The sequence below is a fragment of the Phaseolus vulgaris genome, chromosome 9, assembly GCF_051622355.1.
Source record: "Phaseolus vulgaris cultivar YP4 chromosome 9, ASM5162235v1, whole genome shotgun sequence".
Taxonomy (NCBI): Eukaryota; Viridiplantae; Streptophyta; class Magnoliopsida; order Fabales; family Fabaceae; genus Phaseolus; species Phaseolus vulgaris.
Genome location: NC_143506.1, coordinates 26,781,529 through 26,796,857, shown reverse-complemented (window position 1 = coordinate 26,796,857; position 15,329 = coordinate 26,781,529). Strand labels below are relative to the sequence as shown.

General features: G+C 31.2%; 1 protein-coding gene across 3 annotated transcripts; it reads right to left on the bottom strand.

The window, feature by feature from the left end:
* Nucleotides 1-6,367: 6,367 nt before the first annotated feature.
* On the bottom strand, nucleotides 6,368-11,899 carry LOC137820405 (CBS / octicosapeptide/Phox/Bemp1 (PB1) domains-containing protein). Of its 3 annotated transcripts, none has more exons than XR_016515357.1 (15): nucleotides 11,662-11,893; nucleotides 11,448-11,581; nucleotides 10,356-10,524; nucleotides 10,103-10,235; nucleotides 9,849-10,013; nucleotides 9,627-9,708; nucleotides 9,406-9,519; nucleotides 9,222-9,288; nucleotides 8,931-9,036; nucleotides 8,770-8,851; nucleotides 8,096-8,190; nucleotides 7,885-8,018; nucleotides 7,487-7,572; nucleotides 7,312-7,401; nucleotides 6,368-6,879 (listed from the first exon to the last, which is right to left on the bottom strand). XR_016515357.1 is itself a non-coding variant. In XM_090294792.1 (15 exons), exons 5-15 carry the CDS (start codon nucleotides 9,939-9,941, stop codon nucleotides 6,712-6,714), a joined length of 1,107 nt encoding a protein of 368 aa, XP_090150918.1. In that variant the 5' UTR covers nucleotides 9,942-10,013; nucleotides 10,103-10,235; nucleotides 10,356-10,524; nucleotides 11,448-11,581; nucleotides 11,662-11,899; the 3' UTR covers nucleotides 6,368-6,711. The 3 variants fall into 3 exon arrangements, 2 of the variants coding, with proteins under 2 accessions (XP_090150918.1, XP_068480585.1); XM_090294792.1 differs by having other exon boundaries at nucleotides 8,770-8,837; nucleotides 9,623-9,708; nucleotides 11,662-11,899; XM_068624484.1 differs by having other exon boundaries at nucleotides 8,770-8,837; nucleotides 11,662-11,842.
* Nucleotides 11,900-15,329: the final 3,430 nt, after the last annotated feature.

Here is a 15,329-nt window from a genome sequence, read left to right as displayed (position 1 = left end):
GGCAAGACCTGTGATAATAAGGAGAGTCTACACCATGGTTGAGGTTGAAACTACTCAAAACCATGATCTGATTCAAGATATCGTTTCATTAAAGATTTTTTGTCTAACTTAGGCGTAACTCATTCATTAATGATTATGTCAAACATATTGAATTGCCAACCTCCTTTCTAGATTCTATTTTGGTTGTTTCGACTCCCACAAGTGAATTTGTAACTACCAATAAAGTTTTTCTAAATTGTTCATTGAAAATATGAAATTCCTTATATATTTAATTTTTCTACCTCTATTTTAATTAGATGTAATTTTAGGCTTGGTCTGGTTATTTTCCAGTCAAGTCCTTCTTAAACGTGTAGAGAAATCATTAATATTTTCCAACACTAAGAATCTTTTGAAAACATCTACCAACTTTGTAAGTGAACCTTTAAAGAATGAAATTAAAGTATGTTTGTTATTGTCTTTTGTGGAATTAAAAGAGGTAGTTGATTTGAAAAATATAGAAGTTGTTCAAAAATTTCAAGAGGTTTTCCCTAATGATATTTAGAGTTTGTCACCCAACAGAGAAATTGAATTTTCAATAGTTTTGATGCCTAGAATTGGACCAATTTCTATAGCTTCATATAGATTGTCACCCTCTAAACTGGAAGAACGGAAGAAACAATTAGAAGAGTTACTTGGTAAATAATTCATTCGTCCTAGTGTGTCACCTTAGGAAGCTCATATTCTATTAGTTAAGGAAAAAAGACAGAAGTTTTAGATTGTGTGGATTATCGTCAATTAAATGAATTCATCATTAAGAATAAATACACTCTCCCTAGAATAGATTACTTGATGGATCAACTAAGTGGAGCCTCTGTGTTTTCTAAGATAGATTTATGGTCAGGATATCATCATATTAGAGTAAAGGCAGGAGACATGCGCAAAACAACATTCAGGACTTGGTATGGTCATTATGAATATCAAGAGATGCCTTTTGGTGTAACCAATGCTTATGTAGGGTTCATGGATTATATGAATGATATTTTTTGTCCATTTTTTTTATATCATTTTGTAGTTTTTTTTTATATATATGGCATTCTCATTTATTCTAAAATAATTGAGAAGCATGAAGAACATCTTGATATTATTGTTCAAATTTTAAGAGATAAATAATTGTATTCTAAGTTGTCTAAGTATGAATTTTGGTTGGAGAAGGTAAATTTTTTGGTACACATGATTTTCAAAGAAGTGTCACTAGATCTAAATGATGGGGGTTATTTCTCGGCAAGTGAACTGAGTCAACTATAATACACTTGATAAGAGGGGTTATTGTATCCTCGGGGACTTTATGAATGCATTCATGGGAAATCTTGTAAATAGTTGTGAAGTAAACAAAATGTAAATTATATGAAGTTAAAATTAGGTGCAAAAGGAGAAGATTTTATTTTAATATGATGTTGGGATTGAATAGACTTTGTAACTTTCTTGCACTCAATGGATTATAAATGCAATGTAGTTCAAATCCATTGATCCTTAAGCTCAAACCAAGTTGATCACTTCATCATGGTTATCTAGAAAAAAAACTACTATAATCAATCCACTACAAGAAAATCATTAAATAGTAATCAAAATTAGAGACAAAAAATAATTTGTCACTGAATTGACTAAATTTGATACTATTTTAGAGACTAAAACATTATTGGTATCTAAAGTGGTTTCTATTATTAATAAAATATTATAAAATTATTTCTAAATTGGTATTTAAATTAACTACCAATGTTTTAGCTACTAATATTTTAAATTCTAAATTAGTCTCTAAAATAGAGACTAATTTAGAACATAAGTAGTTAGTAGCTAAAACATTGGTAGCTAATGGTTAGATACTACTTTAGAAACTACTTTATAATTTTTTATTAATAATAAAAACTACTTTAGATACCAATAATTTTTTAGTTTATAAAATGGTCTCTAATTTAGTCAATAGACTAACTAATTATTTTGGTATCTAAAATTAGTTTTTATTTGTTGATTTTCTTGTAGTGATCCTAATATGAGTTGGATAGACACTTAACAAGAAACAACACTTTAAGGAGGCTTAAGGACAAATCAATGGAGGACAATGTCATCCAAATGAAGAGCCAAACTCAAATACATCATGAGTGCCATGTCCTTATCACAAACACTTGGCGGAATTGAAAGGAAAGCAAGAACAAAACAAGAACACAAATAGAAACACAATTGAAATGTGTAAACTGAAAAACTGGACATAATTGAATCAAAAAATGAATCTACCAATTGAAATCATCAAAGGAATAAGATGCACCGAATAGAAACTTAAAACAGCACCTAGAACAAGAATAAACGGTAGAAATTGAAGAACAAGCTAAACTACCGATTGGAAATGAAAATGGAGATGAAAGAAGATGAAACTTATGTGGATGAAGACTTGAATGAGATGGAGTTGGAGATGAACATGCCACTTGGTGATGGAGCTCCAAGATGAGTGTAGAAAGTCGCCACTTAAAGCTCTCCAAAAGCTCACAAGATAAGACTATGGAAGAAGGAGAACCAATTCTCTCTCAAATTGAGTAGAGTTTCTCTATATCAAATATCCAATCTGTATTTTACAAAGGCAAGCACCTCTATTTATAGCCTTAGAGGTGCTGAAATGTGAAGCTAATCAAATTCAAATTTTCCTCTAAATGACACTCACATTGGCGCCAACTAGAGCATGAGGAAAGTGTGACTTCCTTTCTAGTTTTGGCACCTCCTATATTACGCCTACACTCTCCCCCTAAGTCACATGGACAATGTGACTTTATCTAATACATTTACACCTATTTATTTAATATCCACACCACCTACAACTATACAAGAGTAATTCAAATGATGCTCTTTTATTTAATGCTTGGCCTTGCCCCTCATGGTTTGGACTTGGGCTTTCTTATGCTTGGCCTTCTTGGGCTTGGGCTTTGGGCTTTGGGCTTGGGCTTTAGGCTTGGGCCTCATCTTTTTGCAAAGACTAATAAGAAGAACTTTAAATACTTTGGCCCTTGTCCATTTCTTCTATTGATAACATCTTTTTGATTCTCATCAGATCCCTTAACTTACAATAGTTTGAATCTGAATTATTGATGGAATAGTTCATGCCAAACACTTTAATTCCCTCCCTAGATATTGAAATCTTTGGATGATTTGATTTAGTTCAGAAGATGAAAGATTTTCCCAATATCATTCGACTTCTAAAAGCAATAATAGTGATCCCTCACACATGAAGCATTAAGCATAAAATCAAATCAATTTAATTGAATCATTCATGCATTTATAAATAAGAGAGTACATAAATGTTACATTTTCTTTCAATCCCAACGAGAAGGAACTTAGCTACTCATATTAATGAATACAAGAGAGTGAAAGTTTAAGTAAGTTAGCAACTAAGGACACATTGAACTAAATTTCGCTATTTTGCTTCATCTTCTCCTTTTTCCACCATTTCTCCAGACCATGGCCTTTTCTATTTATAGTGTTGAGTTCTTGGCCTTGTTTTGCATATGAATCGCTTAACACATAGTGGATCTATTCAACATATTAGCTTTCTTCAGCTCAAGGAATCTTATGCGCTCAGCTTCTTTCTAGCCTAACTCAGTGAATTAGCCTTTGTTTTCCACAAGGTTTCCTTTATGCTTAACAATTCATGGCCTTTGCTTAGCATCTCAATTCATTAGACTAAGCTTCTCTTTGGTGCAGATTTGCTCAGTGCTTCTTTAGGTGCTCAGTGCTTGGAGGCTATTCTTTCATGTCCTTTTTGCCATCAATCCACTCAGCACTTAATGCATGCACTCAACGGATGTTCTATTTCTCTCCCTTTAGGCTTAGTTTCTATTTTTCTTTCATTTCCTACAATATTTCACCAAATTTCACATGAGATTATACATGCCATTATAATTAGCATTTTAAGTGGGAAGAAGTTCAATTTATATTATTTTATTTTGAATTTACCCAATTTAGGCTCATAAATCAATGTAATAACTAAGAGCAATTGGCACATATCAAACTTCCCCCTAGATCCTTTCTTGCCCTCAAGCAAAGAACACTTGTAGGTTTCTAAAGCAATAAGACAATAACACGCTCTGATGATTGGTTGGCTCAAGAACTAGTGTGAGTATATTCAAACTTAGTCATTTCACTCCTTCAAGTAATATTTCTACTAGAGTTAAACAATTTACTAAATTTCAAAAGAATGATAAAGTTGCACTTCATCACACCTTATCTAATTTCAACACAACTTTATCATTATTTCGCAATTAAGTGGTTGTAATTTATTTGCTTCCCATCCCAACTAAGTGTTTCACTAAAGTAATCATTTCAGTACCCAAAAATTGTTTTGTATATAATTTATAACCTCCATTTATACACATTCATCTTCAATCACTAAGGTCTAAATTTGGCTTGTAACTCTGCTAGGCTAAAGAAGAAATATGGATTTTTCTTGGATTACAAATCCATTCATTCATTAGGGTGAGAGATCATAGTATAGTATGCACATAATTCTTGTCTCCAATTATTTCACAATTTAGCTTGGTAGCCTTGATATGATTTTTCTTATTGTATTGGTGTCAAATTTTTCACTTAGTCATTTGGCTATAATTTTTCTCTTTTTTGATTGAGCATTTTCTTTTCTTGATACTAATTTTTCTTTCTTTTTCATCAAACTTACAGTTCTCTTTTCCATGTCATAGCCTAACTATTACCTTGCCATTCATTATTTTCTACATATACTACTACTCTCTTTCCTTAATGCTAGGAAGGGTAGGATTTTAGTATTTTTTTTAGGTTCAAGTATGCACAACACAACATATTAATTGGCTAAGACTCAATAAGGAACAACATATTCATTTTTCATTTCAGGTTGGCTTTTTTCTTTAGATTACCAATTGTAAAGAAAAATATGCCTTGATCCTTTCCAAACTTCTTGTGCTTAATAATAGTCCAAAATTCAACACAAAACCATGAGTTTACCTAATACTGATCCTTGCCACTCTTTGTCATTCTAATAAACCTTTAGGCACTCTCACTGGATTGGACTCCACCTTGTGCTTTCTTTATTGTGTGAAGTATAGCTTCACGTTTCCTAACTTTTTCATTTCATGGACTATTTTTCTCTCATGACAACTATATGAATGGTCACAAAGTTGGGCTTAAAGCTAGTTTTGAAAATATAACATATTTTGAAGCTCGACCAAAAATATAATCAAAGTTCAAAATCCAGCTCGATCATTTTGTAAATTGAATTCCCGAACTTGGGGGTTTGTGTACTACTCAGTATCAAAAAATAATAATATAATATTACTCATCTTTAAAGTGGGGTAAAATCATCTATACATATGAATAACTCAAATTTTCTTGAAACTAATTATGTTACAATTGACTAATCAGTCCAATATTTGATAATAGACTAATCAATCCAAAAGTCTATAAATATAGTTTTTTCTCCGGTTAGTACTTACTTAATCTCATTCATTCACTTAAATGTTCATTTCTCTTTCTAAATTTTTACTAACTTGAGTGTTGAAAAATCTTTTGTCGATGGATCACCACTCAACACTCCATCAATCCAATAACCCTTCAGGTGGAAAGATCAACTCGTCTAAAAGCTTATACATCTACCTTAAACGGTTCCAACTCAATTTTGGTATGAACAAAAACTATTAAATAGAAAATGAATTAAAAACTTTAGATAACGTAATTATTTTAAAAAAATACAATATAGTTAAAAAATAATTATCTTATTGATATTAAATAATAAATATGTTACTTAAATAAATTATATACCTAAAATTATAGGTATCTTAATTCTAAATATTTATTAGTCTTGTTTATACTAGTTAGTACTTTTTAATTTTAATATTAAACTAGTTATAGTTAATAAGAAAGAATAAAAAGAAAAAAAAAACACAATGTCATTTAAAATAAAGGATTTTTCCCAAGAACTATAATCAAACAGTGTGATCTATGAAGAAATTAAAAAATATTTAAATATTTTTTATACTTAGATTTTTTTTTATAAAAGCTTTTATATTAGAATTATTATGGAACTTGACATATGACTTAAGCTAACATATCAAGTAACAACAATCATCTCACATCATATAAAAAATATTATTAAAAAAAATATAAAGAGATTAAACCAAAATATATATATTAATAAAAATGATAAATAGGTACTATACTTATTCCTAAAAAATTCTAACATACTACAATTTTTATTCTTATGTTTTACTCACCATGTAATTATGCATATTTATTCTTAATTATTGTTAACAAGACACACAGCATAAGCATTGCACAAATTTATTGACATACAACAAACACTCATCACAAAAAAATATCATTATTCCCAATAAAATCAATTCTGATCGATTGATATTATGAACTCATAATGTCAGAAAAAATGGACAAGGCTGTTTGTTATTGTACACAGTCTCCATGGTTGATGAGGCTGCAATTCCTAAAATTACAAGTATACAAGCAGCAAGGGATGACCATCCCAATCAATTTTCAGAAAGCACAATAACACCAGCATGAGAAAAAAATGCTTTAACCTTTTCCTCGTATATATATAGCGAAATTGAACAAAATTTCAGAACATTAATAAAGATGGCTAGAGGACAGCTTGCCCTCCAAAATTCAAGTTCAGCTTGGCCTCTTCGCTCACAAACTGGTTTCTTCATTCAATCAAACTCGCTTCAAGTACGTTAATATGCCTAAGCCAGCAACAAGTGCAGCTCCAGCTGCAGCAGCACTATATGCAGAGGCCCATGCATCTGAGTAAGCATAACTTCCTGAACGAGAAGTTTTCACATTACCCGGTGGTCCTGCGTAGTCTAAATGCAATTTCAACCCCTACAACATTCAACCATCTGAAATCAAACTCTTTTCAAGACAGACTTATACTTTATAAACATCTTTACCATAAATAACAGGTCCAAAATCTACATCACCGGAATTCTACATTTTAGTCCCAACATATATATTTTGTACTTTTGGTCCTTATATAAAAATTTCCCAATACTTGTAATTCTAATAAACAAGAGGGACTAAATTGTAAACAATTTTCATATGGTTACTAAAATGTAGTCTCTTTAAAGTAGGGATTAAAACAAAAAAGCAATATTGAACATGGAACTAAATTTATAACTTAACCTCAATTAGATATCCGTCATCTTTCTCTAAAAGATTTTCTCAGATCTACAAATCTAATATTCCCTTTTCAATATTAAAAAAGGAGACAAAACTTCCTTCAGGACTTCAGACCCGCAGACAAACCTAGCATACCTTCAAACCAGCTGTCTTTGCGTGATCCACAGCAACTGCAAGATCACTGTCTGAAGCCAATACAACTTTATCGTGATCTTCATCTTCATACTAAAAAGGAAAATACAACCAGCTTACCTTAGCAGAGGGTAAATATACAATCTCAAGAAGAATATAAAATAGTCTTGAAAAGTACCAAAATTTGAGGTATATTCTTAGGATCAATATCATCACCAAGTCTCTGAAGGATTGAAGTTATAACCTCCTTTATGCTCCGGGTATCTGAACATGCAAGCAACCATACAAACAACTCAACTGATAATACAAAACATAATTGTCTTGAAATAAGCTATTGCATGCAAGTTATCAGAGAATGTAGGCATTCCCTGAAAACAAAAGTCAAGCAGACAAGTTTGCCTCAGTTATTACTACAGAGCTAACTGCCAATATGTACATGCAATCCAATCACATTCAAGTGAAACTTATAGAAGGATTATATACAAGCATATATTGAAATCATCAGTTATATGCTGTCAGAGATAGAAAGAAATTGCAGAAAAAATGTTGATCGGTAACATGTGATAGTTTGCATACCACATGTGAATCTGTGCATTCTGCCCTTTTTATCTTGTATTTTGAAGGAAAATGTATTAGCCATGCTTGATGAAAGATAAGGAATGGACCTCCCCGTGTCTCCTCCATCAGAAGCCAATTTCAAGGAACTGTCACTGGTGCATTATCATAAGTGTGTAAGTAAATAGAAAAATACGAAAATATTTTTCGAAATAACTTAGATGCAAATAACCTTCGTGTATCGTCATCATCATCATTTGGAGTTAAGGCCATGGCTGAATCCCAAAATCTTTGCATCAAGGTGGTTGCAGCTTCATTATTCCCAACCTGTTAGTGGAGGAAAATGATATCATCATTACTTAGAAACCTATTTGTACCCATCACCAATGTTTTTTAAATTTTTTAGTCGTATTCCATTAGGTATTGCAGATGTTTTGGTCAATCAAATTTCATCTCCCTTTTTCTTATCTACAAATCCTATATATACTCTTATGAAAATTGTGTAAATGAAAAAATAAAGATGTAAATTAGTTGCCTTAGATTTAATCATTAGTAGCTGCTGAAAAGCTTTCAGATTTTTAAATTTCCAAGCAGCTAAAAAATTGGGGGTGAAAACCAAAATCAAAACTAGAATTTTAACAGTTTAAGAAAAAAAGAGTGGACAATCAAGAACTCATAATTTCTGTTGAGGTATTACCAATTCATGAACAGTAGATGAGCCTACGTTTAATAATATCAACAAAAACCAAATCAAGAACATGTCACAATATTTTATTCAAGAATCATTCTAAACGCTATGTCACGAATAAAGCCATTTATCCCATTTTCATGCAACATGGATTTAATATTCTAGTCAACAATAGCATAGTAGTGGATTCCAAAGTCCAAGATAGATAGATAATACACCTGACTTACTGTCGCCACAGCAGCATGAGTAACATGGATCACATCGACCACAGCAACTACACTGCCATCTGTTTTTAACCACCTAAACTAAGTTAGAAAAAAGGTTGAAGCATATACCCGTTAAATATTCCCTGTCCCATATGTAATGCAATTAACATTACCTCTATCAATCACAGGAAGATGCAAAAATTTTCCGTCATGCATAGTGTGAAGTGCATCAACAATGGGCGTATCAATTACTACACACTCTGGATTTGGAGTCATGACCTGCATATTTATCAATAAGAGCAACAAGAAAACGATGAACACTCAAAATGACCAACTTTTTATCTAACACGATTGAAAACATAGGATCTTAAACATTACTAGATATAGATGCTGCAGAATCAAAGAATGGAAAAGGAAAAGTAAAGTAAACTGCTCATTCTAATGAATGTAAAAATAAAAAGTACCTTCTCAATGGGAGTTGATTCAGGAGAAAGATTTTGTGCAATTACCCGCAACAAGATATCTTTCGAACTGAAATTTTTAAGCAGCCATCAAAATATTCTATGCGTACATAATGAAAGTTGGGAGAAAGGCAAAAAAATTTCAGGAAAAGAGGACTTCTGGTCATGTCAGAGACCACAAACTTACGTAAAGATGCCACGAGGTTTGTCATTAACTGTCACAACAGCACAACTCTCATGAAATTCAACCATCTTTTTTGTTGTTGTCAGAACCGAGTCTGTTGGAGATACTGTTACAAGCCTAAAAAGAACCATTATCTGTTAAAGTAACTTGGATGTAACAAAACATGCAGACAGTTTAAAATTTATATAATTTTTTCAACTCCAACAAAAGAAGGTATTACCTACTTTGAATTCTCAGAAATGATTGTAGATAATGATGGCTTGAATATTTGCTCCCGAAGAGTTTCAATGAATGATGTATTGGACTCTGTGCAAAGGCCAAATTAGCATAATATACAACTTAATATTAAAAACTGTGAACATAACTAATCTCTAACTGTTTTCCAAGTAAACTACGACAGAAATCAAAGAAGAAAACATGAAAAAAAATGGTTGACAAAGCAGAACCTGATGTTCCCCAATGTTTTTCAACGCCTTCAACGGCTGCTGCAATTGCTTTTCCTTTCTCAGCTGCCCTTTCCATACGGGCAATGGCATCATGCAAACACTTTGCTATGTCTAGTAAAGCCAAAACTTCTCCATTCTCCACCACAGGTAAATGTCTGAATCTCCCTGTCAACAAATATCAGCCATGTATTCAAAAGGCAAGATATAGAACAATAACTAACTGGAAAAGTTTAGTGTTTCTCCATCTATACTACCGTGCACCATCTTTTGAAGGGCTTCCGCAGCAAGAGTTTCAGAAAGGACAAATACTGGATTCCTAGTCATGACTTTGGAAACTGGTGTGTTTTCAATGTTAATCTCTTTGGCAATAACTCTTGTTGCTATATCCTTTATTTAACCACAAAATAGAACATGAAGCTATGTAAGTTAAAACTGCAGAAGCCCAGGCATGGACTCAACTTTAATTTTTTCTTATTAAAATTTGAGTAAAACATGTATGAACCAAACCTTGTCCGTGAGGATTCCACAGAGTAAAGCATTAGAATCAGTTAGTAATAAAGCATCGACTCTACGGGCGGCCATTCGACGACATGCTTCATAGATGGTTGTTGTTTCAGGTACTGTCAGGGCCTTTGTAAGTCGCAATGATTTCACTGTCCGCTCTCCTGCTAATGCCCTGATCCAATTTCATGTACAAACGAGGGAACATCCCATTATTTAAATTGATAGGACTTTCAACGAAAAATCTTCTGTTCTTTCTTAGATATTTATGAAGGACCTATTGCTTAAAAATAACTCTATTTGAGTGCATTTAACAACTCCTGAAACGAATTCAATTTTCTCAAGTCAACCTTGTAGGCATCAACTGATCCCTTATGAAAATATGAAATTAAAGAAAGCAGATTGTTATCTATATAGCCATGTCATGATCATCAACCTATGCAACAGACTCAAATCTATAAGGGGGAAGAGGAGAAATTCTTGTATGGACATAAATGTCAAGGCATAAATCTACTTGAAAAAATAAATTATTCCAGAATTCAATTTGTTTGTACTTATTTTACGCCTGCTTAGACTTTAACAAGATGATACATAAAAAGCGTTCTTCAATCAAGTAAAGTTGGTGGTACAATCATAGCAACCGACCCCAAACCAGTATATTATCAAAGTCAAAGTCCTTTATTCTCATTATTGTAAACCAACCACTCGGCCAATCAGGCAAGATTTTGCAAAGCCTCGTTTGTTTGACGTAGACACTTTGAAAATACCGAGTTTTACAATTATGGCAACACAACCCAAATAGCTGCTCAGAAAGCGATAATCATCGGCAGACCACAAAAATAGCTACAGCTATAAAATCCATAATATTTCAAATTATTACAAGGTTAGCACTTTAAACAATAAACACAGAGCAGATGAAATCAACAAGCGCACGCAAGATAAAAGGATTTTCTTCTTATAAAAAAAAGTCAAAAAAATAATAATTAAGGAAGATTAAGATTCAAATTAACGATGCGATTAATTTGGGCATGGTAGCAAAAACATATATTATTTGAGCGGCGTAATTAACAAGAAAGATAGTGAATAAAAACAGCATACACAGGTGGGAAAGAGGTCATTGATTTTCGAGAAGTAACGTGAGACACTCCTGATTCGGAGGCTTTCCTCGTCGAAGAAATACTCCTTCGAGAGGCACCGGTTTGACTTGCCATCTTTCCTCTGTTCCAATATCGCTGCGACAAAAAAAAAGTTAAACACATAAAATCGGTCAGAAAACAAAGAGTATAAAAATTGAAGTCTAAGAGAGTCGTACAAGCAAGCTACAGCTCCGAATTGAAACAGATTGATTGAGTTGGAATGATGAAGTTGAATTGGAGGCGGCGCAGGGTTTGGTGGCCGGAAATACTGCCGGAAAAAAGGGTTCCCACCAGCGAGGAAAAACGAGGGGGAAATGAGAGAGGAAGAAGGCAACCCTAGAGAGAGGAGAAAGGAAGAAAACAGAGAGTGAGAGATTGAGAAAGAAAAAGAAGATTTCCACGATTCTGGTATGTAGCCAATAGAAGACGTGCACGTCACTTATCCCTTCTTGGTTGGAAATTGGTAATAATAACAAAGTAATAAGTAATAAAATAACAACCTTTGACTACCAAAGTCATGATGAATTTTTCACGTGTCAGTGTGATGTACTATTTTTAGTTAAAATGTCACTGCGAAATGTGGCATCCAAATTCTTTTGAAGACAATTTAGAGAACTGATTAAGAATAGAAAATACATTTTTTCATTAAAAATGTATATTGATATTGAGAAATAATCAAATTATTCTAACACATTTTTTTTTATCAATCAATATCTTTATATAATAATTGATCAAAATTACATTCTATATAAATTGATATCATTTTCAATAGTTATATATATATATATATATATATATATTCTAATACATTTTAATGTAAGTTCAAATAAAAAAATATTTTAAATCTTTTAGTCGATATATACCTTACAAGCATATAAACCCATTTTTAAGCCAATTGGAGAGGAATATCAAGGTGATGATGATGTTCCCAGGTTGAGTATGGTAGTATTTGAATAAATTTATTATCTAACCTATTTAAAAAAATATTAGTTTAGATTAAATTGAATTAATTAGAACAAAATTTAAAAAAAAAAACATTCTTTTATTTAAAGTTATAATTTTTAAGTATCAATATAATTATACACAATTTTATAAAAATTAATTTAAAACTTTAGTTAAGACAATAAGTTAAGTTATAAAACAATTGTTTAAATTAATCCTACATAAAAAGGAAAACATAATATCATTTATATATAACATAAGTATAAGAGGAAAACATAGTATCATTTATATATAACATAAGTATAAGAGTAGATATTGGTTGAAAATAGAGAATCATCAATAGTAAACTCATAACTCAACTCTTATATAAGATGGCGGATACGAATTTGACTATCTCATCTATATTTTAAAAGTAAAAGTTCATCCTTATTTACATCTTTATGTCTAATGAGTATGAATTGTTTATCACTTCCTCATCCCCATTGGAAATCATGTATCCACATACCCATGTTTGTATTTGTTTCTTAATGTTTCAAATATTAATTAAATAAGTTTTTTATAGAGTAATGATACATTGACACCACTTGTATTCATTTGACACCAAACAAATTATTATTTTATTATAATGTAATACTTTATTCCAAAAAACGATTGTAGAGTGGTTGTTTTGTACTATTAAAGTATCAAACAAACTTTGTTCAAAATAAAAATCACCGCAAGGTAAACATGATATTATAAAATATTCAATGTTAAAAGGATACGCATTTTGTTTTTCCCAATATTAAATATTAAGAAACAAATTATAATTGTATAAATATCAAATGAGAGTATCAAAAAACAATTCAATAAAGATAAAATAATTATAGAAAGAGTAAAAATATCAAATGTAAGACCTAGAAATAAGTTAGGGAGCTAAGAACAAAAGAATAGTTAATGTACCGATCGGATCGAATGAGCCACGTCACTCCATCATTGATCGACCGACCAGATAATTAACTATATTAAAGAGAAAATCAAAGATAAATTATAAGTATCGTAACATCTTACAAATCAGGGTAATGTCCTTATAAATCTGAGTTGCACCCCTGCTAAATCTGGGAACTATAAGATAAATCAGCTAATACTATTTTATTGAAGATACACATCAAATACGACCCATGAATGAAATAGTTCACTACCAAACACTATAAATAAGTCTTCTATGTAAGAGAGATACACTTTTATCATTTACATCATACACTCTTAATACATAGTACTTACTTTATCGTCGGACAACCTTCTGCAGGTTTACTCCCTATCGAGCATCAAGGAGTTGAAGAGCTAAATAGTTGAAGTTCTAAGAAGCGCAAGAAGAGTGAAAGAGGAAGGACCGAGCACGAGAGAGCGAATACAAGAAAAACAAAGAAGGAGCGATCGAGACATTAAAGACAATTGTTATTATCAGTTCCAAGTACTATCCAAGCCCCTTTTAGTTTATAAAAGTACACTTAATATAAGTTTTTTAAGTTACCTAATAAATTATTACTGTTTTAGTAAGTTAAGACAATGATGAGTATTGAAACGAGTATAGTATGAGAATAAAACAAATATGTACATACTGACTTATCTTTATTTAATTTAAAAAATCAAATTTTACCTATACTCATTCTTGTAAGAATTTTCCATCAAATCTCATTAATATAGATTAATTTCTCATCCATACCCCCATTTATATAAAAATGAGTTAGATTGGATTTAGTTAATTATAAAGAAAATTGAACACGGTCTATTTGATCTAAACTAAAATAGATTGAATCTTCATATTACTATATCCAATATTTGTTGTAATGATACATAAAATGGGTATCCATTAATTTCGTATATTATATTAATTATTTTCTTTAACGTGAGTAAGGTAACTCAATTTCATTTCCATTGTCAAAATAGCACGATTTCGTCAATATATCAAGGCCGATTTCAGGTAGAAATATAAACTAGTCAAACAAATTTAAGGCTAGCTTATGAAAAATAATATTTTTAATTAAGTTTGACGGGATTGTTTAAATGGGTCAGAATTAAAGTTTGAATTTGATTTGGCTATAAATTCTTTTAGAAATAAAGACGAGTGATTATTCCGTTAATAATTGTTAGTGATTTTTTAAATATTTAATAGTCTCAAAATATTTAGAAGTGAAGTCAAAAACAATTTAAATATTTATTCTTTCTTTAATTAACCTTTCGATGAGTTTGAAATTCCAAAGCCGTATATTAATTGAACCTAATAATTTCGATGAGTTTCAAATTCCAAAGTCGTGTATCAATTGAACCTAATAACATGAAGTAGAAACATCTCGTAATTAAAAACACACTCATGGAAGAAAGTGAAGTAAAATAATAATAAAAAAATTGATTTCAGGTATATGTTAATGCTGGTGATAACATCTTTGATAATAAAATGGGATTTGAAAAAAATACTACTAATTTATTTTAAAATAAGACTCCTAAAAACTATTATGTTAGATAAATGAGATGTACGTGTATAAAGTGAATGTGCTTCTAATTGGGGTGGTGGAAGGGAGAGGAGAGGTTGGTGGTAGTGTTGGAGGAGGAAGTGGAGTTGAGGTTATTAATGGAAAAATAAAAAGGTGGTGGAATCCAAAGTTTCTTTCTCAATCCACATACTATTATTATTCACGACTAGTTTTGTCTTGACTTTTCAAAAATTGGACAAACATAATTTTAAGGTTAGAAAATTCCCTCCTAATATTTTAAGTTCCCTTCCCCTATTGTCTTCAGAATTTCTTGGCATATGGATTTGATGCAATCACTCATTGTTGACCTAAGAAATCAAAATATTTTCACAAAAGATTTTGAAGTCCAATAAGAGTAATGAAAGATTTTCACAAATGTTTTTTATATTTTC

What these genes read in the sequence shown, in the direction of transcription:
- LOC137820405 (XM_068624484.1), bottom strand. Translation starts at nt 11,560, where the DNA reads ATGGCAAGTCAAACCGGTGCCTCTCGAAGGAGTATTTCTTCGACGAGG. An exon ending in ATCATTTCTGAGAATTCAAA is followed by an intron (nt 9,520 to 9,626) that starts GTAGGTAATACC and finishes GGTTCTTTTTAG; the next exon opens with GCTTGTAACAGTATCTCCAA. An exon ending in TCTTCCTGTGATTGATAGAG is followed by an intron (nt 8,838 to 8,930) that starts GTAATGTTAATT and finishes GGTTAAAAACAG; the next exon opens with ATGGCAGTGTAGTTGCTGTG.